This window comes from Oncorhynchus tshawytscha, linkage group LG09 (genome assembly GCF_018296145.1).
Source record: "Oncorhynchus tshawytscha isolate Ot180627B linkage group LG09, Otsh_v2.0, whole genome shotgun sequence".
Taxonomy (NCBI): Eukaryota; Metazoa; Chordata; class Actinopteri; order Salmoniformes; family Salmonidae; genus Oncorhynchus; species Oncorhynchus tshawytscha.
Genome location: NC_056437.1, coordinates 64,885,597 through 64,908,727, shown reverse-complemented (window position 1 = coordinate 64,908,727; position 23,131 = coordinate 64,885,597). Strand labels below are relative to the sequence as shown.

Here is a 23,131-nt window from a genome sequence, read left to right as displayed (position 1 = left end):
ATATCTTTTTTTTATTGAAACTTTATTTAACTAGGCAAGTCAGTTAAGAACAAATTATTATTTACAATGACGGCCTACCAAAGGGCAAAAGGCCTCCTGCGGGTACGGGGCCCTGGGATTAAAAATAAATATAATATAAATATAGGACAAAACACACATCACAAGAAGAAAGACAACACAACTCTACATAAAGAGAAATCTAAGACAACAGCACAGCATGGTAGCAACACAACGTAACAACAACATGGTAGCAACACAACATAGTAGCAGCACAAAAATGGCGCTGACAGAGATGGTCGCCTCGCTTCAGGTCCTTAGAAAACAATGCAGTTATTTGTTTTTTTAATGTATTATTTCTTACATTGTTAGCCCAGAAAATCTCAAGTGTTATTTCATGTAGCCGGAAAGAACCTTTGGATATAAAAGCGATGTCAATTTACCATAATTACGACCAGGAATACGTCTTTCCCGAAGCGGATCCTTTGTTCGGACCTCCACCCTGGACATGCGATCTTATCCCAGAGGCCGACCCATAACAATGCGGTCTTCGCAGGAGAGGCAGACGGAGTGGCCTACTGGTCAGATTCAGAAGGCGAGCACACCATCCACCGCTTCCGAGCATATTACTAGCCAATGTCCAATCTCTAGATAACAAGGTGGATGAAATTAGGGCACAAGTTGCATTCCAGAGAGACATCAGAGATTGTAACATTCTCTGTTTCACGGAAACATGACTCACTCTTGATATGTTGTCAGAGTCGGTACAGCCACCCGGTTTCTTCATGCATTGCGCCGACAGAAACACACATCTCTCTGGTAAGAAGAAGGGCGGGGGTGTATACCTTATGCTTAACGACTCATGGTATAATCACAACAACATACAGGAACTACAGTCCTTTTGTTCACCTGACCTAGAATTCCTTACAGTCAAATGCCGACCGCATTATCTTCCAAGAGAATTCTCTTCAATTATAGTCACAGCCATATATATCCCCCCCAAGCAGATCCCTCGTCAGCCTTGAAAGAACTTCACTGGACTCTATGTAAACTGGAAACCATACATCCTGAGGCTGCATTTATTGTAGCTGAGGATTTTAACAAAGCTAACCTAAGAACAATACTTCCTCAATTCTATCAGCATATCGAATGCGTGACACGAGCTGTTAGTATTCTGGATCATTGCTACTCTAACTTCCGCGATGCATACAAAGCCTTCCCCCGCCCTGCCTTCGGCAAGTCTGACCATGACTCCCTTTTGTTGCTCCCAGCCTATAGACAGAAACTAAAACAGGAAACACCCATGCTCAGGTCAATACAACGCTGGTCTGACCAATCGGATTCCATGCTTCAAGATTGCTTCGATCACGTGGACTGGGACATGTTCCGGATAGCCTCAAACAACAACAATGATGTAAACGCTGATTCGGTGAGCTAGTTTATTAGCAAGTGCATCGGAGATGTCTTACCCTCTGTGACTATTAAAACCTTCCCTATCCAGAAACCATGGATTGATGGCAGCATTCGCACAAAACCCGAAAGAGCGAAACACCGCTTTAATCATGGCAAGGCGACATGGCAAGGAAACATGACCAAATACAAACAGTGCAGATATTTCCTCCGCAAGTCAATCAAACAAGCAAAGAGTCCGTATAGAGACAAAGTAGAGTCACAATTCAACGGCTCAAACACAAGACGTATGTGGCAGGGTCTACAGTTAATCACGGATTACAAAAGAAAACCAGCCCCGTCGCGGACATTGATTTCTTGCTCCCAGACAAATTAAACAACTTCTTTGCTCGCTTTGAGGACAATACAGTGCCACTGACACGGCCCACTATCAAAGCCTGTGGGCTCTCCTTCTCCATGGCCAACGTCAGTAAAACATTTAAACGTGTTAACCCTCGCAAAGCTGCCGGCCCAGATGGCATCCCTAGCCGCGTCCTCAGAGCATGCGCAGACCAGCAGGCTGGTGTGTTTACGGACATATTCAACCAATCCCTATCCCAGTCTGTTGTCCCCACATGCTTCAAGATGGCCACCATTGTGCCTGTTCCCTAGAAAGCTAAGGTAACTGAACTAAATGACTATCACCCCATTGCACTCACTTCTGTCGTCAGGAAGTTATTTTAGAGACTAGTCAAGGATCATATCACCTCCACCCTACCTGATACCCTAGACCCACTCCAATTTGCTTACCGCCCCAATAGGTCCACTGACGATGCAATCGCCATCACACTGCACACTGCCCTATCCCATCTGGACAAGTGGAATACCTATGTAAGAATGTTGTTCATTGACTACAGCTCAGCATTTAACACCATAGTACCTTCCACTCGTCATTAAGCTCGAGACCCTGGATCTTGACCCCGCACTGTGCAACTGGGTCCTGGACTTTCTGACGGACCGCCCCCAGGTGGTGAAGGTAGGAAACAACATCTCCACCCCGCTGATCCTCAACACAGGGGCCCCACAAGGGCGCGTTCTCAGCCCTCTCCTGTACTCCCTCTTCACCCATGACTGCGTGGCCATGCATGCTTCCAACTCAATCATCAAGTTTGCAGATGACACTACAGTGGTAGGCCTGATTACCAACAATGACGAGACTTCAGGAAACAGCAGAGGGAGAACCCCCTCATCCACATCGACGGAACAGTGGTGGAGAAGGTGGAAAGTTTTAAGTTCCTCTGCATACACATCACAGACATACTGAAATGGTACACCCACACAGCAGCGCCTCTTCAACCTCAGGAGGCTGAAGAAATTTGGCTTGTCATCTAAAACACTCATAAACTTTTACAGATGCACAATCGAGAGCATCCTGTCGAACTGTATCACAGTTAAGTTAATGTATATATAATTTGATATACAGAAGAATATCCTTAACTGTCTTATGATTTATATTAACTTGTTTGATATTGTAAATTGAATTGTTCTTTAACCATTAGTTGTGCTAGCCCTCATTTATATACAATAAGTACGGCAATTTCACTGCCCTCAACCGCAGGGCTCTCCAGAGGTTAGTGCGGTCTGCACAACGCATCACCGGGGGCAAACTACCTGCCCTCCAGGACACCTACAGCACACGATGTAACAGGAAGGTCAAAAAGAGCATCAAGGACAACAACCACCCGAGCTGGTGCCTGTTCACCTCGCTATCATCCAGAAGGTCGAGGTCAGTACAGGTGTATCAAAGCTGCAACCGAAAGACTGAAAAACAGCTTCTATCTCAAGGCCATCAGACTGTTAGACAGCCATCACTAACATAGAGAGGGCACTGCCAACATACAGACTCAAATCTCTGGCCACTTAAATAAATGGACTTGGAGCATGGAGCATTGGTGTCACGCCCTGGCCCTGGCCTTAGTATTCTGTGTTTTCGTTATTATTTTGGTTAGGCCAGGGTGTGACATGGGGATTTATGTGGTTTGTTTTGTCTGGGGTTGTTTGTAGTTATGTGATTGTGGTTAAGGTAGTGCTCTAGGTAAGTCTATGGTTGCCTAGAGTGGTTCTCAATCAGAGGCAGGAGTTTATCGTTGTCTCTGATTGGGAACCATATTTAGGCAGCCATATTCTTTAGGTCTCTTGTGGGTGATTGTTCCTGTCTTTGTGGCACAAGATAGGACTGTTTCGGTTTTTTCACGGTTCTTGTTTTGTAGATTGTTGTATTTTCATCTTTATTAAAGATGTACAAAACTAACCACGCTGCATTTTGGCCCGCCTCTCTTTCACCAGAAGAAAACCGTTACAATTGGTTGCAATCTGATGGCCGAATGGTAAAGACGTCTAGCCGCTTGAGAGCACCCTTACCTGCCAATCTATAAATGATGTCTCCGTAATCTAGCATGGTAGGATGGTCATCTGAATCAGAGTTATTAGTTTAATGCTTAAAACCAGGAAGTGAAATGGTTTGGGGACAGACTTGGTGGAGACAACCGAGCACTGAAAGTGATCCTTGGTAAAAAATTGACACTCCCCCACCTTTGAAAGATATGTCTTGCCCGAAAAAGGTGAAGCACAGCTGAGTGAGCATACATTTAAATAATTTGCTTTTTATTTTATTGGGCTGATGATGATGCCTGCATCTTATGTTCAGTCTCAGTGGAGGGAGAGAGCAGCAGACTGTGCTCTCACTACCAAAAAGGGACACCATCTTCCAGATGGCAAAACTCGAGTTGCACCCCATTATTTCTGTCTCATGTTGTTACTCCTATGAACAGAGAAAGTGAAATATTCCTCGATATTAAAAAAGGATCCAAGTCGCTCATAATAACAACAACGCACGCCTATAGATACACTTCCCTACTAATGTATTACTTCTGCAGGACTTGTTATAGCGCTGAGTGAAAATGGGAAGAACTCGCATTATATGGCTGATACATGTGTTGAATACAAAGTGTTGCGTAAACATGAACTCACATGAACTCAAACATGAACTCACTCATAAAACCAGCATCTCTTTGCTGTATTCGTTGACAGCCTCTCCCTAGTCATGGTTTTGAACGTTTTGAAATGTAAATTATATATATATATATACTTTTTTCTGTAGCTTTCTTTTATGCCTGCTACATCACTGCAAAAACGGCCATCTGAGCCCGCTGATTAGCCCGCGGAACCAACGGTGCGCTTAATTTGCTTTCTGGGCCCGCCGGGAATGCAGAGTTTGTACCTCAGTCTAGACTCCAGACATATGACATGGTTTCAAAATGGTAACAGTTCGCAGGGCAGCTGAATCGGGTGCATCTACCACCAACAGCCCAAGACAACAACAACAAAAATAACACAGGGCTTTTTTCCCCTCCTTAATATCGAAATTGTGTCATCGCTGCAACTCCCCGAAGGGCTGAGGAGAGGTGAAGGTGGAGTCATTGTAGTTAAGTTTTTTACAGAAATGTTTGGCGATCGACTAGGAATGCCTTGGAGATTGACCAGTCGGTCACCGGTTAAGGACCACTGCTCTAGACAGTTGAGTGAAATTAAATATCTTGTTTCTCTCCGTGGGCTAATATTTCTGCGTGGCAGTCCCGTGCGAGCTGCGCCGCATTCTCTGAACAACTGCGTGCACGGGCACGCAACAGTTTAGATTTAGAGGGAAAGTCAGTTGGTTATCCTATCCACCAGTGGCAGATTTAGGTATGGGCGACACAGGCAGCCGCCCAGGGCAGCATCTTGCTGGGGGCGGTGGCACAAAAATAAAACATTTTATTTAACTAGGAAAGTCAGTTAAGAACGAATTCTTATTCTGCATTGCTTGCTGTTTGGGGTTTTAGGCTGGGTTTCTGTACAGCACTTTGAGATATCATCTGATGTACGAAGGGCTATATAAATAAATTTGATTTGATTTATTTACAATGACAGCCAAGGAACAGTTGGTTAACTTGTTCAGGGGCAGAATGACAGAGTTTTACCTTGACAGTGCAGGAATTTGATCTAGCAACCTTTTGGTTACTGGCCCAATGCTCTAACCATTAGGCTACATGCTGCCCCAAAATGGTGGTGACAAATGCCCCCCAAAATGGTGCGCGATCGGTTTTCTATCGCTCATTTGCTTGTCACGACAATGATATCATGTCACTGTGTGGTACTGTGGGTCAATTAACCTTGTCGGAGTGGGCGTCCTGATTCTAGTTTGTGAGCTAGGCAAGCTACTGACTGGGAAGGTCTCCCACTCAGAAGTACGAGATGGGGAGGGGGGCGGGGGTTGGTTGACCTCAGGTCTCCCCACTGGAACCCCGAGGTAGGGGGAGCGCAGGAATCTATCAAATAGCGCACCTCTAACTTTCTACAGTACTAAGGCAATTGGTAAATTCAATCACACTACGAAATGCTACCAAATAAACCACAATTCATTCATAATACTGTGAATATATAGTTTCACAGACATATTGTTGCATTTCTGTTCTGTTTTGTGCAAGATTGTTAAGAATAATATAAAACCAGTCTGCACTGGTAAGAAGAAGAGGAAAGAAGAGGAGAAACACACAAAAGATCAAAGGTATGCAGCTATGTCATCTCTTTATGTGTATAATATTATGCATGTAATGAAATAGGCTAGTATAACACTTATGTCTGTTAGCCTATGTTGCTATGTTGCTTGCTATGCTATTACACATAGGGCAGCAATATAGTTTTCTGTCCAACGAGTTTACATAACATTGGAGATAATTACACACAGTTGCATCATGATAATGTGTGTAGCCTGCAGCAAAAACAATTACAACCTAACTAGCACATTATTGATTTGGTTAATCTTCATTGAGGTGACATCATAAAGGTTTTCTGTGATTGTATTGACTAGGTCCTGAGCTCATTAAGAGGAATTTCCAATGCTGTAGGCTAACTTAAAATACGTCTATATTATGCTGATATTTTGTATCTTTGGTGATATATTGAGTCTTTTGGGGTGTCTTATGTCTAGAATTAGCCAAGAAGGTTAAATGGTTCATTTGGTTCCTATTCTGTAAGTTTGATAAATTGTGCATAATGACATGTATATTTAATTGTGCAACAAATGTATTTAGGTAGTCAGACTCATATACTGTATTTCAATGGAAATTCAGGGGCACTTCTGAAATATTTTGGAGCACCCTCTGGCACTGGCCAGGATGAGGAGCCATTACCTCAGCCACACAGGCCTCTTCAGAAATGATCTCAGAGCCTCAGGATGAGGAGCCATCCACTTCCTCAGTCACACAGGTGTCTTCACAAATGTTGCCTGAGCATGAGGATGAAGACCCATTTGCTTCCACTTCTCCCCAGCAGGATTCTTCAGGTGTGTTTGTGCTCACGTGCACGTGTGTGTGTGGGTACACGCACATGTGTTTGTGTGCATCCCTGCATAACATAAACAAAATAAACAATTTCACTTTTGCAAAGTTTTAAGTTTCCATATTGTAGGTAACAATGAGGATTTTATTATTACTGGGTATGTATAATGTACTTTTTACTCCAGACATTTAACCTGACACCCAAAAGTACTCCTTACATTTTGAATGCTTAGTAGGACAAGAAAATGGTCCAATTCACGCTCTTATCAAGACAACACATGTTCATCCCTTCTGCCTCTGATCTGACGGACTCACTAAACACAAATGCATCTGTTGTAAATGATGTCTGAGTGTTGGAGTGTGCCCCTGGCCATGCATACATTTTAAAAACAAGAAAAAGGTGCCATCTGCTTTACTTAAAAGTTTTAAAAAAAAAGTTAAATTACATTTACTTTTGATGCTTAAGTATATTTAGAACTGTATACTTTTAGACAAGTAGTATTTTATTGGGTGATTTTTACAAATTTCTATTAAGGTATCTATACTTTTCCTCAAGTATGACAATTGGGTACTTTTTCCACCACTGCTGGGTTGAACCAGGGTCTGTAGTGACATCTCTAGCACTGAAATGTAGTGCCTTAGACTGCTGTGCCACACTCGATGAATGCAATAATTGGAAGTCGCTCTGGATAAGAGTGTCTGCTAAATTACTCAAATGTAAATGTAAATTGTGTGGTAAAAATAAATTAAACATGTCCTGGGTGTGGGGAAAATAAAGTTTGTTATCACAATCAACATCACATTGGATCACTTTTATTTGGGTTCAGTTTTAATTTTTCTATTCAGCCTGCCATCCAGATGGTGGCAGTATCGCGTCACAGTTGGGATGTCAAACGCTGCTGAAAGTCCAAAGCAAAGAAGACTACGAAGAAGAACTAGAAACGAATCCATTTACACACTCTGTAGGGGGGCCCTGAACGACTCGTCTTCATCCTTCAACGAAACGAACCAAGGAAATATTTTTTTACCTTTCTATCAACCTGAAGTCAATTTTTGAGTTGCGCTAGGCCCCCTCCCAAATATTGACTGAAAATAGTAGATTTATAGATTGAATCATGGCGGATTCGAGCAACAGTGCTGCGGCGGCTGGAGCCACAGGCTCGAATACTGGTGCCGCCGGGGCTGTTGCGCCCGAGGGAGCGACTGGAGCTGCGGGGATAAAGCCCGTGTTGGAGGTGGTAAAGGGGCAGAACTTTGACGTTGGCCCCCGCTATGTCAACCTCTCGTACATCGGGGAAGGGGCCTATGGAATGGTTTGGTAAGAGAAAATACACGATGTTCGCCGTAAAAACGTTGACTTCAGTATAAAAAAACAAGCCAACTTAAGCTTCGTCTGAAGGCGTTGGCGAGCTCACTGCCTCCTCATCGCCTATTAATTGACATAATAACAACCATCTGGCTGTAAACGCACAATTCTGCGCATACCCTTGTGTATTCAATTGCACTTAACGTTACCACTGGTAGTGATAAACTATTTATACGTAGTTAACTGGCTAGTTAGCAACAGATCGCCGGCGTTTGGCTCACTTTGCTAGCTACATTAGTTAGGTTAGTAGGTAATTCGCTACTGGCTAGCTACGCATTGTGGTTTTAGTATATCCTGATGCCCACCTAGTGTATCCCAGTAATGTTCACAATAGCATAAAATGACAAATCTAGTTTATACGTCATTTTGTAGCAAACAACGCTAGCTATCTAGCTAGTTTGCAAACTAACTAGCTATATTATAACCGCAGCTCAGGCTAACTTGCTAGCTAACAACGTTATCTTACAATTAGCCACCTAACTAGCTAAGTCGCTAATAGGCGTGGTTATTATGAGGCTGCCAAATTCTTTTTCAATACAGGAAGTGGGAGGAAGTGATTGCGCAGGTCTTTGTAATCTTGATACAGTATAAACAGTTGTTCGTTCACACCGCGTGAGTCGTTTTTTGATGGGCCAACTGTTACTAGCTAGTTAGTTACCGGTAGCTAACTAAACAGTTCGTTGGTTAGTTAATCACTGACGATACCACTTGTTTTCTTGTAGAAAATGTCTCGCGAGGTTTTCTGGGCAATGTTGCACCGTGCACAAGGTGCGCGTGAGAATTGTTTACGCAAGATCAAAGATTGTGTTTAGCTCGATTGCAGATGTTTTCATTGATCCTTTTATGGTAAAGGAAATCACACTTCACAGCTCCAGCTATATGCAGTATCAACAGTTTATCTACCACCTACCAGAGGTAGATAAACTGATACTGCATGTCATGTCAGCTAAGCAAGTTTTGCCTTGTGTGTCATGGCAAGCACTTCTTGCCTTATCCAAGTTATCTAAACAATGGCAAGGTAAAGTGTTACACCATTATTTCATACTTGACATTTGTGACCAAATGCGCAACTACCTAGGGCACACCAGCATAGCATACACACCACACGCTGAATGTAATCAAAATGGTCTATAGACGGAATATTTATTTTAACTTGTACATTTCCTTGACCGTTATATTTGCTAAGTTGTTAAATATAGCCAAACATCAATAATTCAATATGAGCCCCTCTTCTGCAATGGTTCCTCTTAGTTAGTTGTCTCATTGTGCTCATGCTCAGGTGTCACTATTATCAAGAACTGCCGTGTCATGCAATGTGCTGGGCTTATTGTGTTGGTTGTAACTGGAGCCCTCTCTTGCCCCCCCATCCTATCTCTCCTCCACCCCACCCAGCTCGGCCCATGACGGCATGACGGATTCTCGCGTGGCCATTAAGAAGATCAGTCCGTTTGAGCACCAGACGTACTGTCAGCGCACCCTGAGGGAGATCAAGATCCTGCTGCGGTTCCGCCATGAGAACATCATCGGCATCAACGACATCCTGAGGGCCCGCCGCATCGAGTGCATGAGGGACGTGTATTCTTTCACCCAGAAAGGGAAGGGAAAGGGGGGATACCTAGTCAGTTGTACATCTGAATGCATTCAACTGAAATGTGTCTTCTGCATTTAACCCAACCCATCTGAATCAGAGGCAAATGGTGAAACTGGCTGGCTCACTGTGCGTGATCTCTGCGCATTATTAGTGGTGTGGTCAGCTAAATAAATACAGCAGAATAGACCTAATTAAAATAATAGTGATCTAGGAACCGAAATATGCTGGGTAGAGTGTGCCCAGATCTCAACAGTACCCTGATCGAAATTGGACTGGGAGAGAAGGCCAATGCTCATTTAATTTTTTTACATCCTTTCCACTCACTGCAAAATTATGCAAGCATGGCTCCACTCAGCTCATGCTCTGGTGTGGTATTAAAAATATATTCTGCTTGTCTCCAGTCATGTAAAATGACTTGCATGAAATGGGTTTATCAAAGGCTATTTTTTTCTCAGACCCGCAAATACCATGATAGATTTATGCAATGCATTTATTATAAAGTGGGTATTTTCACCCCTGCCCTTGTCCTGCGGTGGTCTGCGAACCCACAACCTTCTGGTCAGCAGCCCTGCGCACTATCAAAATTGCTATGTAATGCTTACAAAACAAAAAACTCTTTCAAAAACGGCATATCTACGGCTCCGGCCTGTCTTAGGAGTGAGGGTAAACGTTACGCATATCCTCTGCTATCCACTTTGATTAATTATTATTTTGTGTATAGGGGAGGGCCACTTTTTGTAAGTGTTCAGGGGGGGTCGGGTGCAAATATATTTTACTGAAGGGAGGGCCATCCATTTTAATTTCAGAGGTCTGATTTTCTCCAAGTATCCCACATTATAAATAACGTACAGTCCCTAAATGTTTTGCATGAGTGCAGTATTTCCTTGTTCCTAGGTTGATACAACGTTATAATTCCATGCTATGGAAAATAAACAAATTCATTGGACCTGCGCCGAAGTAAATGTTAGCAATACCGGGGTGGGATACGCGGTATTACAATGGGTGTGTGAAGGCCTTTATGCTTTCTAAAACTAAAAAGAAATTCACAGTTAATACATGGCATTGGTTACGGTCATGTTCAAATGGATATGTGGTTGTTGGCCCGTAGTGCCCGTAACTGTCATATGCCTCCTCATCCTTTTTTGTCCCTTTGATTGGCACCCCCTGCTGGTTCCCAGCTGTATAGTGCTGAACCTCATGGAGACAGACCTTTACAAGCTTAGATCTAACAGAATTACATGGGTTAGGATTATGATTTGGTCCCTCTGTTTGTTAGGCTCCTTAGCCTCTTGTTTCCCAGCTACATAGTGCAGGACCTGATGGAGACAGACTTGTACAAGCTCCTGAAGACTCAGATGTTGAGCAACGACCATACCTGCTACTTCCTGTACCAGATCCTGAGAGGCCTGAAGTACATCCACTCTGCCAATGTGCTGCACCGTGACCTCAAGCCCTCTAACCTGCTCATCAACACCACCTGTGACCTCAAGGTAATATTAACCAGAATACTACTACTAACGCTATATCTATAATACTGCTAACCCCAACACAATAACTCCAGTACTACTTACTCCAACTGTGACCTCAAGGCACAGTTAGCTACCCCCTATCCATCAATCTAAGATCAGGGTCAATATTTATAAAGGGTTTCAGAGTACAAGTGCTGTTCTATGGTCAGTTTTGCCTTGTCAATTAATGGACAGGGGGCACCTGATCCTAGATCAGCACTTTTTCTCTGAGACACTTGTGAATACGCCCATGGTTACACTAGCTATCACCCAATCATAACCACAAAGGAGTGGGGAAATCTAACCGTGGACCAATGGGTAGGATCCATTGTGTGAAGATAATGATCTACTCAATAACCAGAAGAGGGCTTAGTGGGGATTTTCTGGCGTGAACAGGGCCGTATGTATTCAGCTGATTCTATTGCAGAACGTTTCTTAAGTGGAGGCATTTTGTATGTTTCTGCATGCTTCTCTGTATTTTAACGACCCTCCTCTGTCAGATCTGTGACTTTGGGCTGGCACGGATAGCTGACCCAGAGCATGACCACACAGGCTTCCTGACAGAGTACGTGGCTACGCGCTGGTACAGGGCCCCCGAGATCATGCTCAACTCCAAGGTGTGTGTGGACTGCATTGATTCCATGTCTGTGGACCATGTTTTCTCTGTCAGGCCTACTCCTAGTTCTTTGATAGTGTGAATGTGAATTCATGTGTTTGTACTATCTCTGTGTGTGTTGTTCAGGGCTACTCCAAGTCCATTGATATCTGGTCAGTGGGCTGCATCCTGGCTGAGATGCTGTCCAACAGGCCCATCTTCCCTGGGAAGCATTACCTGGACCAGCTCAACCACATACTGGGTGAGAGAGACATGTTGTGACCCAAATGGCAGCCTAATCCCTAGCTAGTGCACTTCTTTTGACCAGAGACTTATGGGCCCTAGTCAAAAGTAGTGCACTACAAAGGGAGTAGGGTGTGACCCTCGCTCAAACTTTTTGCATGAGTTGCTGTATGCTCTTTTCCCGAAATACCTTTTGGAAATATCCTTGACTTTGGCTTCTGTCTGTGAGAAGGGTGGACTTACCTGAACTGGCTATAAACACTGAACAAAAATATCAACTCCACATGCAACAATTTCAAAGATTCTGAGTTAACTTTCATATATTGAAATCAGTCATTTGAAATACATTCATTAGGCCCAAATCTATGGATTTCACGTGACTGGGAATACAGATATGCATCTGTTGATACCTTACAAAAAAGTTAGGGGCATGGATCAGAAAACCAGTCAGTATCTGGTGTGATCACTGTTTGACTCATGCAGTCTGACATCTCCTTTGCATAAAGTTGATGAGGCTGTTGATTGTGGCCTGTGGAATATTGTCCCACTGCTCTTCAATGGCTGTGCGAAGTTGCTGGATATTGGCAGGAACTGGAACACGCTGTGAGTATCCCTAACATGCTCAGTGGGTGACATGTCTGGTGAGTGTGCAGGCCATGGAAGAGCTGGGATATTTTCAGCTTGTGTTCATTGTGTGTAGCTTATGCCTGCCCATACCATAACCCCACCGCCTCCATGGAGCACTCTGTTGACATCCGCAAACCGCTGGCCCACACGACTCCATAGACTCTGTCTGCCGTCAGCCCGGTACAGTTGAAAACGGGTTTCATCGGTGAAGAGCACACTTCTCCAGCGTGCCAGTGGCCATCAAAGGTGAGCATTTGCCCACTGAACTCGGTTACGACGCTGAACTGCAGTCCGGTCAAGACCCTAGTGATGACGCTTGATGACCTTCCCTGAGAAGGTTTCTGACAGTTTGTGCAGAAATTCTTTGGTTGTGCAAACCCATAGTTTCATCGGGTGATTGGTTTCAGACGAGCCTGCAGGTGAGGAAGTCGAATTTGAATATCCTGGGCTGGCATGGTTCCACATGGTCTGTGGTTGTGAGACCGGTTGGACGTACTGTCAAATTATCTAAAACGACACGGTAGAGAAATTAACATTAAATTCTCCAGCAACAGCTCTGGTGCACATTCCTGCAGTCAGCATGCCAATTGCACGTTCCCTCAACATGAGACATCTGTGGCATTGTGTTGTGTGACCAAACGTCACATCTTTAGTTTCCATTTTCAAAGCATTTCAACTGTTTGCTACATTGTGTCCTACTGAACAGGACCCAGGTGTAAAGTGTGTGATTGGTTGTGCAGGCATCCTTGGCTCTCCCACTCCGGATGACCTGAACTGCATCATCAACATGAAGGCCAGGAACTACCTGCAGTCTCTGCCTGAGAAACCCAAGATCCCTTGGAACAAGCTGTTCCCCAAGGCGGACAGCAAGGGTAGAACACACACACACATTATTACATTACATTATAGTAATTTATCTTACCCAGAGTGACTTAGTGCATTCATCTTAGGGTCACTAGGTAAGACTGTCATAGTAAGTAACACTGTTCCTCAATAATGCAACAATCAGCAAAGTCAGTGTAATGTTTAGTGCAAGAAAGGCAAGTAAAACAGCATTGTAAAAATAAAAAAAATCACACATGCATTTACACACACATTCACATGTTAACACACACACATTGCAGACATTCAGATTTCAAATACATTTGCAAGCATTACCATGCATACACACCCTCACACTTTCCCTTTTCCCAGCTTCACTAGTGGTCCCTGTTCTCCAACTCAGGAGTGAGCTTTGGTTCACCAAGTAGACTTCAACCTTGTTAAAATGGTCATATTAGGTGTCTCCTTCCCTTTCATGTGGGATTGTGGTATTTATGGGTAATCCATTGATTTTGGAAAGAACTATCCGTTTAAAGGTCATGAACAGTAAAAATCATGCTTTTCATGAGTTGCTTTGTGTGTCACAAAATTAGCTTGAGATTATTTTACTGCGACACTGCTCACTGCATCCAAGTTGATTGACGTAAGTGTTTCAAAGACCTGTCAGTCAAGGTGAATTCATGAATGTAAGCTCCCCACTCACTCAGCCTGTCTTTTCAAACTTCCTGGTAGTTAGCCATGAGAGGGGGAAGTTGAATTTTTCTCAAATGTTGAGTATTTCTATCCAAAACAAATATAGGTGTTATTTTAGTAACTCAAAGGGCCATTACATGGGAATCAGAATGACTGTTCGAGACATTTTAACAACACCCCGTCTCTCCCTCCTCTCCTCCCTCCAGCTCTGGACCTGCTGGGCCGCATGTTGACTTTTAACCCTATCAAGCGCATCACGGTAGAGGAGGCCCTGGCTCATCCCTATCTGGAGCAGTACTACGACCCCACTGACGAGGTATGACTGCAGCAGCCCGCCCTCACATACTCTGGTGCGCTGTCCAGAAACCATCTTAAGTCCCTTTTCACATGAAATTCTTTACCCTGGTTCGGTTTCCTGAAGCATTTGAGAATACAACAAAATATGTTTTTTGCTTTCACAACACCTAAAAAATAGACCACATTTTACATGACTGGGCACAGTGCGCAGTTTTACTAGGCTACTGATAGGCATGTGACAGTTCACAAAACCCACACTAGCACGGTACTTCTCATATCCCACTCTGGGCTAATGTGATGGACTGTCACTGCTAGGGAGCTCTCTAGCCCTGGCAGTCCGTCCATATAGTATGTAGGAAGTGCAACAAGGTGCATTGGATAATTCATTGACAACTTCGACTTCAGCTTGCTTATATAGAGTGGGTATTACTTGTTTGCTGAAATGGGTGCGAGGGGGTGAAGTTCATAATGTGGTGCAAGCATGTTCAAAAGGTGCTGAAAACACCCTATTCTTCTCAACCAATGAGAATGGACTCATATCCGCGGCTGTAAACATACCTGTCGCTCTTGTCATGTCTTTGGCCCGGTCAGAATCAGCTACGAAGGGCTGTTTGAATGCAGAGGGGAGACCAAGGTGTTTATTTAATTCATTTTCTTATTTTTTTGTTTCCGTCTTGCTCCAGTGGTAGGAATACTGGGGTGATATCGGCCTGTCAAAATCAAATCCAATTTTATTGGTGTCATACACATTTAGCATATGTTATTGCAGGTGTAGTGAAATGCTTGTGTTTCTAGCTCCAACAGTGCAGTAATATCTAACAGTTCACAATGATACACACGTCTAAAAGTAAAATTATGGAATTTAGAAATATTAGGACGAGCAATGTCGGAGTCCAGAGTGTATATGTATTGATGTTATGGGCAGTGTGGGTAGAATATTTAGTATATTTGTAGAATACATAGGATAAACGTGTGTGTTACAGCAATAATTAAGTAGGATGGCATTACCTAGAATACAGTATATACATATGAAATGAGTAAAACAGTATCCAAACATTATTAAAGTGACCAGTGATTCCATGTCTGTACACGGTGCAGCAGCCTCCAAGGTGCAGGGTTGAGTAACCGTGGTAGCCGGCTAGTTACAGTGGCTTAGTACCAGGCGTGGATCCAGTCCGACAGGATGCTCTCAATGCTGCACCTGTAAAAGTTTTGTTAAGGTCTTAGGGACCAAGCCAAATTTCTTCAGCCTCCTGATGTTGAAGAGACGCTGTTGCGCCTTCTTCACCACACTGTTTGAGGTGTTGGCAGCTGCATAGGCTATTGTATTTGAGCAGTGGCAACATACTCAGTCCATTGCCGTTATAATCTACTGGGAAGCCAACATTTTCCCCAACTGGAGATTTTAAACGATGTAGAATCCTCCTGGTTTTATCGACCCCACCACTCGCCATTGTACAAAATGAGGTCCCAGCTGCGCATCACAAAAAGGACAGTTTGAAATGCACCAGTTGAGATTTTATTTTTGATTACAATGTTCACATAGGATCTAGTTGTTTCAACGGAATAGCTTGAAATGTTTTTTTTTTTCAGCTCAGATTTACTGGAGGCATACAACAATTTAATTTATTTATTCGTGTTCTCAGTGCGGACCGAACCGAGGTCCCTGTACGGAACGGTTCGGTACGAATATGTGTACCGTTACACCGGTAGCTACTGATATTCCCTAGGGTTGTTAGTTTGACACAGAAGAAGACGCATCAGTTGTCACACAATTAGATTTTCAGAAGGTAGAAAGTCCAAACAAATGTGAATCGCCAAATGTGAATCGCCAAGTCTTAACGTTTGAAACGATTTTCTGACCGGTGCATGCTGCGTTTTTGGATCAGTTTGGGGTCCGTGGACCGATGCAGTTGTATCTTAAACATTTGAATCGGGGACTGATGCGTATCGGTGAATCGTTGCATCCCTACGGATCAGGGTGCCAAACGCTCCAGGATCATATGTGAAAGCGCCCTAAGGTGTTAGGAGTTGTTGTATACTGTTATTACACTTAACAAAATATACTGAACAAGAAATATAAATGCAACAATTTCAATGACTTCAACGAGTTACAGTTCGTATAAGGAAATCAGCCAAATGATTAATGTATTAGGCCCTGATCTATGGATTTCACATGACTGGGCAGGACATAGGCCCGCCCACTGGGGAACCAGTCCCAGCCAATCAAAATTATTTTTTTCCCCCCGCAATAGTGCGTTATTACAGACAGAAATACTCCTCAGTTTCATCAGCTGTCCGGGTGGCTGCTCTGACAATCCTGCAGGGGTTCTGGGCTGGTGTGGCCTGCAGTTGAGGCCAGTTGGACGTACTGCCAAATTCTCTAAAATGGCAGAGGTGTCTTATGGTAGAGAAATTAACATTAAATTCTCTGTCAACAGCTCTGGCGGACATTCCTGCAGTCAGCATGCCAATTGCATGCTCCCTCAACTTGAGACATCTGTGGCATTGTGTGACACAACTGCATATTTTAGTGACCTTTTATTGTCCCCAGCACAAGGTGCACCTGTGTAATTATCATGCTTCCTGATATGCCACACCGGGTGGATGGATTATCTTGGGAAATTAGAAATGTTAACTAACAGGAATGCAAACAAATTTGTGAACAAAATATTAGAGAAATACATTTTTTGTACGTATGGAACATTTCTGTGATCTTTTATTTCAGCTCATGGAACATGGGACCAACACTTTACATGTTGCATTGATAGTTTTGTTCAGTGTATAAACGCAACATGCAACAATTTCAAAGATTTTACTGAGTTACAGTTCATTTAAGGAAATCAGTCGATTGAAATAAGCTAATTAGGCCCTAATCTATGGATTTCGCATGACTGGGAATACAGATATGCATCTGACACACTAAAGAAAAAGACAAGTAGGGGCATGGATCAGAAAACCAGTCGGTGTGCTCACCATTTGCCTCATGCAGCACGACATCTCCTTTGCATAAAGTTGATGAGGCTGTTGATTGTGGCCTGTGGAATATTGTCCCACTGCTCTTCAATGGCTGTGAGAAGTTGCTGGACTTTGGCAGGAACTGGAACACGCTGTGAGCATCCCAAACATGCTCAATGGGTGACATGTCTGGTGAGTGTGCAGGCTGTGGAAGAACTGGGACATTTTCAGCTTCCAGGAATTGTGTACCGATCCTTGCGACTTGGGGCTGTGCATTATCATGCTGAAACATGAGGTGATGGCGGCGGACGAATGGCACGACAATGGGCCTCAGGATCTTGACACAGTATCTCTTTGCATTCAAATTGCCATCGATAAAATGCATTTGTGTTCGTAGCTTTTGCTTGCCCATACCAAAACCCCACTGCCAACATGGGGCTCTCGGTTCACAACGTTAAAATCAGCAAACCGCTTGCCCATACAACACCATACTGTCTGCCATCTGCCCGGTACAGTTGAAACCGGGATTCATCAGTGAAGAGCACACTTCTCCACTGTGCCAGTGGCCATCGAAGGTGAGCAGTTGCCCACTGAACTCGTTAACTACGCCGAACTGCAGTCAGGTCAAGACGCGGTTGAGGACAATGAGCACACAGAGGAGCTTCCTTGAGACTGTTTCTGACAATTTGTGCAGAAATTCTACCCTTGTGCAAACCCACAGTTTCATCAGCTGCCCGGTTGGCTGGTTTCAAATGATTCCGCTGTTGAAGAAACCGTCTGGGGAGGTACTGGGCTGGCATGGTTACACGTGGTCTGCAGTTGAGGACGGTTGGACATTCTGCCAAATTCTCTAAAATGACGGAGGTGGCTTGTGGTAGAGAAATTAACATTAAATTCTCTGGCAACAGCTCTGATGGATATTCCTGCAGTCAGCATGCCAATTGCAACCTCCCTCAACTTGAAACATCTGTGGCATTGTGTTGTGACAACTGCACATTTTATAGGGGCCTTTTATTGTCCCCATCACAAGGTGCTCCTGTGTAATGATCATGCTGTGTATAATCAGCTTCTTAATATGCCACACCTGTCAGGTGGGTGGTTTATCTCAGCAAAGGAGAAATGCTCACTAATAGGGATGTCAACATTTGAAAGAAATAAGCTTTTTGTGAGTATGAAAAATTCTGAGATCTTTCATTTCAGGTCATAGTATTTTCATTGTGTGTGTAGCCTGTAGCAGAGGAGCCGTTCACCTTCACCATGGAGCTGGATGACCTGCCTAAGGAGAAGCTGAAGGAGCTCATCTTTGAGGAGACGTTCCGCTTCCAGGCCACCTACCAGGGCTCCTGAGATATAGAGGTACACACGCATACATACACTCACATCACTCCATAACGATTACTAGAGCTTTGAAAAAGATAGGTGGGCATTCTGCAACGCTTTTAGATGTGATTTTTGTCTTGTCATTTTCATCTCTTGTTCATATCTATTTCAGCTTTGAAGACGAGTGACAAAGCCACACGGAGACTCCAAACGACAAGATACAAAAAAAAAAAAACATATACAGCATACAAAAAAAAAAGGACCAGAAACATGTACATTTTAAAGTTTTTTTTTTTTAATTTCTTTTGCGGGGAAGCTGTTTTTTTGGTGGGGGGGACTGTTGTCTACTTAAAGGAAAGATTCACCCATTCTGAATGTTATTGTTTTTGTGCATCTCAGCAATGTTCTATTGATTCCTGAGGTTTTTTTTCATGTGTATCTGAGTTATTGCCATTCAAACAGGCAGAAATTTGGATGGTGTGTGGTAGCATTGCGATGAAGTCGCTCTCACTACACTGGAAGTCAATAGGAATTCGACTTTTAGATCGCAAAAACGTCTTATCATACATGTCATATTTCTCTCGAATGAGCCATTGATCATATTTTTTGCGATATTCCTACCTTGAGAAATGTGTAATTAAACAGAGGGTCCCACCACATTTCTCCTATTTGTCTGCCTCCTTTAGTCCATGGTGCATTTCATGGTGCTATCGCTTATGTCATACTAGGTTAAACATGGTGAGAGTGCAATTTTACAACTAACTATTTCACATGCTGATATTGACTCTGGCATTATTGTGTAGCTAGCTTGCCAGCCTGTCCATAGAGAGAGCATTGCATTGTGGATTTTGTTGTCGATTTGAGCTGCAACAGATTTCCCACAAGATTTTCACATGTTGCTACCAACCTTATTATAACAACAATTTTAAATGTGTTCACAAAAAATATTGTTCTCACATTTAGTGTTATTTAACACTGTAAATTGTAGGAATTAATGGTTTTGGGTGGATATTTCCTTTAAGTACTTCTGCGCTCATTTTAACTACCATCAAGGAGACTCTTCCCTCTTTCTCTTTTACTGCTTTCTGCGCGGAGTGTACTGTTTAAAAAGCAAGAACTTAATCTGACCAACTACCACTCTCGTCCCTGTGAGCCCTTTCTCTTTTTTCCCTCTCAGTAAATCGGTGTTCTTTCCATCTCTTTCTCACTAGTCACAGTATGTGTTACTGTATTAACCTAAACTGTCTGTCTTGCTCCATGGAATTATTGTTTGAGAAGAAAAAGAGAAAGAAAAGATAGACTGGTGCAAGTTAGATGTGTACATATAAATGGTTTTGTTTGAGTGATCTCGTGGAGGTTTGGTTTGTACGCCGTTATTTGAATGTTTTATGAACAGTCAGGAGTCGTATTTGTATGTTTTGAAGTTTATATTTGAGAGAATTGTTTTTTTTTTTTTGGAACATTGATTTCTAGACATACTTTACTTGATAAACAAACATTCTATGTTTTAACGGCATGTTGGTGGTTTTATATATTTTTTTCTTTTGTTTAGAAATATGTATGTTGTTAATCTAAATGAACACGCATTCATTCTTGAAGTGTACCAAAGTGGCAAAGGTAGAGTGGGATGGAGGAATGGAGAGATGAGGAATGGCTTGAATCGTCTTTGTACTGTAACCCACAGCTGGTTTATCTCCATCCTCACTTATTCAAAGAGGACGTCAGAGTTTTCAGATAGAAATACATGGCCTAGAACAGGCATGATTACCCCACATCTTAGAAATTCTGACGTGATTCCCTATTCTCTGTGCTAGTCTCTGACTCACTAACACCGATCAGCGACATGCCACAGACCCTCACCGGTCCTTAAATGGGAGGTTAAGGAAAAACGGCAATCTTTTTTTGAAGAGGGGTGCCTATAGTATGTTTCTCTTCTCCCAAAACAAATCTGCCACCATATTAGAAAATTCAAATTTCTCCTGTCTGCCAATTTGCCATTCCCCTCTCTCTCCTCCCTTCATGTGTCTAGTATTGTTTCAGGGAGGACAGTGATTTGTAAATACTCTATTTAGTTGTGGAGAGTGGCAGGCAGAATCAGCAGATATAGGACTGATATTTACTTTACGCTTGTGTTAAACTGATCATGGTTGCCACGGTTACGGTGTCTATGTAATTAGTGGCTGATTTTTGCTCTTTGTTTCCTTCTAATGTGCAGTGTTTCATGGTGGGCTTCGCTCAGAGCTTAACGCATTTCTGTCACATTTTCCACTCACATCTAACAGTGGACCGCTTCATTTTACCGTAGCACATCCTTAGCCCCTCAGAAGCTATAAGCCTCTATTCATGGTAGAAGTGGCCCTACTTAAAGATCTGGGATCAGTTTAGCCTCTCCTAATCCTTATGTTTGGCCATTAGAGGAGGCGGAGAGTAAGTATGAGTCCAGGGCTGTGTTCAGGAAGTTTTTACGTCCTGGAACGTTCAATTGAACTGACACTGCTGTTGGAGAACGCTATCAGCATGGCTACTGCCCTTTAAAAACGCTGTCAGTTATGAGCAAACGTGCCTGTTCAAGAATATTTTTGGGAAACGTGTCAGTCAGTACAAACCGTTGCGCAACGTAGCAAATGTTAAAGCGAACTGAACGCACCTCTGATCGATCAGTGGATATGGGCAGTATCATCCATTCCACACACCCCAATTACCAGCCATGCTTTCCTCAAAGGGCTTTCTCCCTCAGGTCTCACCCACCACCCTTTTATCTCGCTTCTGATTGGCCGAGACCTACCAAACCACATCCCAGGTTGGCTGCCATTTGCTTACTCATTTCTTTTACTCTTATTTCCTGCTGTAAATTGTTTTTGTTTCCTCCCCCCTCCCTCAATGATTACTGTTCCATCCCCAATCATGGCTAGAAATGAAAGCAGATCTGATTTTAAAGTGGAGGAGCATTGCTTGAGTGACATCTGTCAGTTATGTTGGGGGAAGAGGTTTACTTGAGTCAATCGTGTTTCTCAATCAGCGCACCTGCACTTTGCCACGCTAACCAAACTTTTCCCCCTTCTGTTTTTTATTTTATTTTTTTCAGCTGTTTTAGTCTTAAGTCAAGACATCAGCCTACTCTTTTGCGCTTACTTCAATTTGTTCTCTTTCCTCCCTCTTTAATCTGCTTGCTTTTCTGGGCAGATTTTTCATGGAAGCTCACTGGAGCCCGTCACACTTTTTGAGTGTGTGCGTGTCAAGTGTCTTAAAACACATTTGCAGTGGACCACCCTGGTCCGTGCTGTTTCATTGTGTGTGTGTGTCTGTATAGTCTGTGGTTGACAGCAGACACTACTCCAATCGGCAGTATGTATGTGTTCCTCTGCGTCTGTGTGTTTTATCTTTTTGAAACCCACTCCAGAGGCTTTCCCGTTATTTCTATCTGCATGTTTGGATACTTGTGACTGTCTGTGGTTCTCTGACCAAAAGCTGCTTTACTATTTCCCCCCCAAAAAACACACACACACACACACACACAGCGACAGACCCAACTGACCGCCAGTCTCAACGGAGAACAATGCGAATGAACCAACGGGACCATGTTTTGCAATACGCAATCACTCACTTTTTCACAGACACACGCATACACATATCCTTGCACACAGAACACACCACACGCACACAATACATGAAGAAAAAAATGCATAGTCAGGCCAGTTTCTAATGTCCTTTTTAAATGGCTGTTCTTATTATTGCTATCGTTGTTAGTGGTGGTCTTTTTTTTCACATAAGGGAGTTGTATCTTTTTTTTTTTTTTTTTTTTTTTTTGGTATAAATGTTTTTATTTCTCTTTGTTTCTCTTATGGGTGTGCTATAACTGGCAGTGTTTTCACTCTTTATGGAACCTATTTTTTCCCCCATTATTCTTTTGAATGAAGATGATATGCCATATGAGTAGGTTGTCAGAGAGATGAGCTATTGAGGGTTATCGTCTATGTATATTCTATGGGTATTATGAATTAAACAATTAACAAAGAAACAAAATTATATACATATAATAAATAAAATTCCTGATACTGGTAAACTGTGTTTGTTGATTTTCTTGATGTCTTGTGGTCTGTCCTTCTTCGTGGTACTGAATGGCAGTGTGGACAGCGTTATAGAAACATCTTAGGATGATAGTGAATTTACTGGTAATATTAGCTGTTTAATGTGTCACAACATGCTTATAAGCGTCATCTCCCTCCAGTTCTCCTGTTCCCAGCCAAGTTGTATGTCCTGTTGGACAACAATTCCTACTCGTTTTCCTCCTTGGCATGTCTCTGCATGGGTTCAATGTTCTCCCACAGGGCTCAGCCTCTTTACTTC

The 23,131-nt window shown here is 43.0% G+C and overlaps 1 protein-coding gene across 1 annotated transcript; it reads left to right on the top strand.

Annotated features, from left to right (window-relative positions):
- Positions 1–7,685: 7,685 nt before the first annotated feature.
- On the top strand, positions 7,686–22,847 carry mapk3 (mitogen-activated protein kinase 3). Its single transcript, XM_024422813.2, has 9 exons — positions 7,686–8,082; positions 9,523–9,705; positions 11,022–11,211; positions 11,730–11,846; positions 11,972–12,086; positions 13,435–13,566; positions 14,416–14,525; positions 18,692–18,820; positions 18,957–22,847. The coding sequence occupies exons 1-8, from the start codon at positions 7,880–7,882 to the stop codon at positions 18,809–18,811; spliced, it is 1,170 nt and encodes a 389-aa protein (XP_024278581.1). The 5' UTR covers positions 7,686–7,879; the 3' UTR covers positions 18,812–18,820; positions 18,957–22,847.
- Positions 22,848–23,131: the final 284 nt, after the last annotated feature.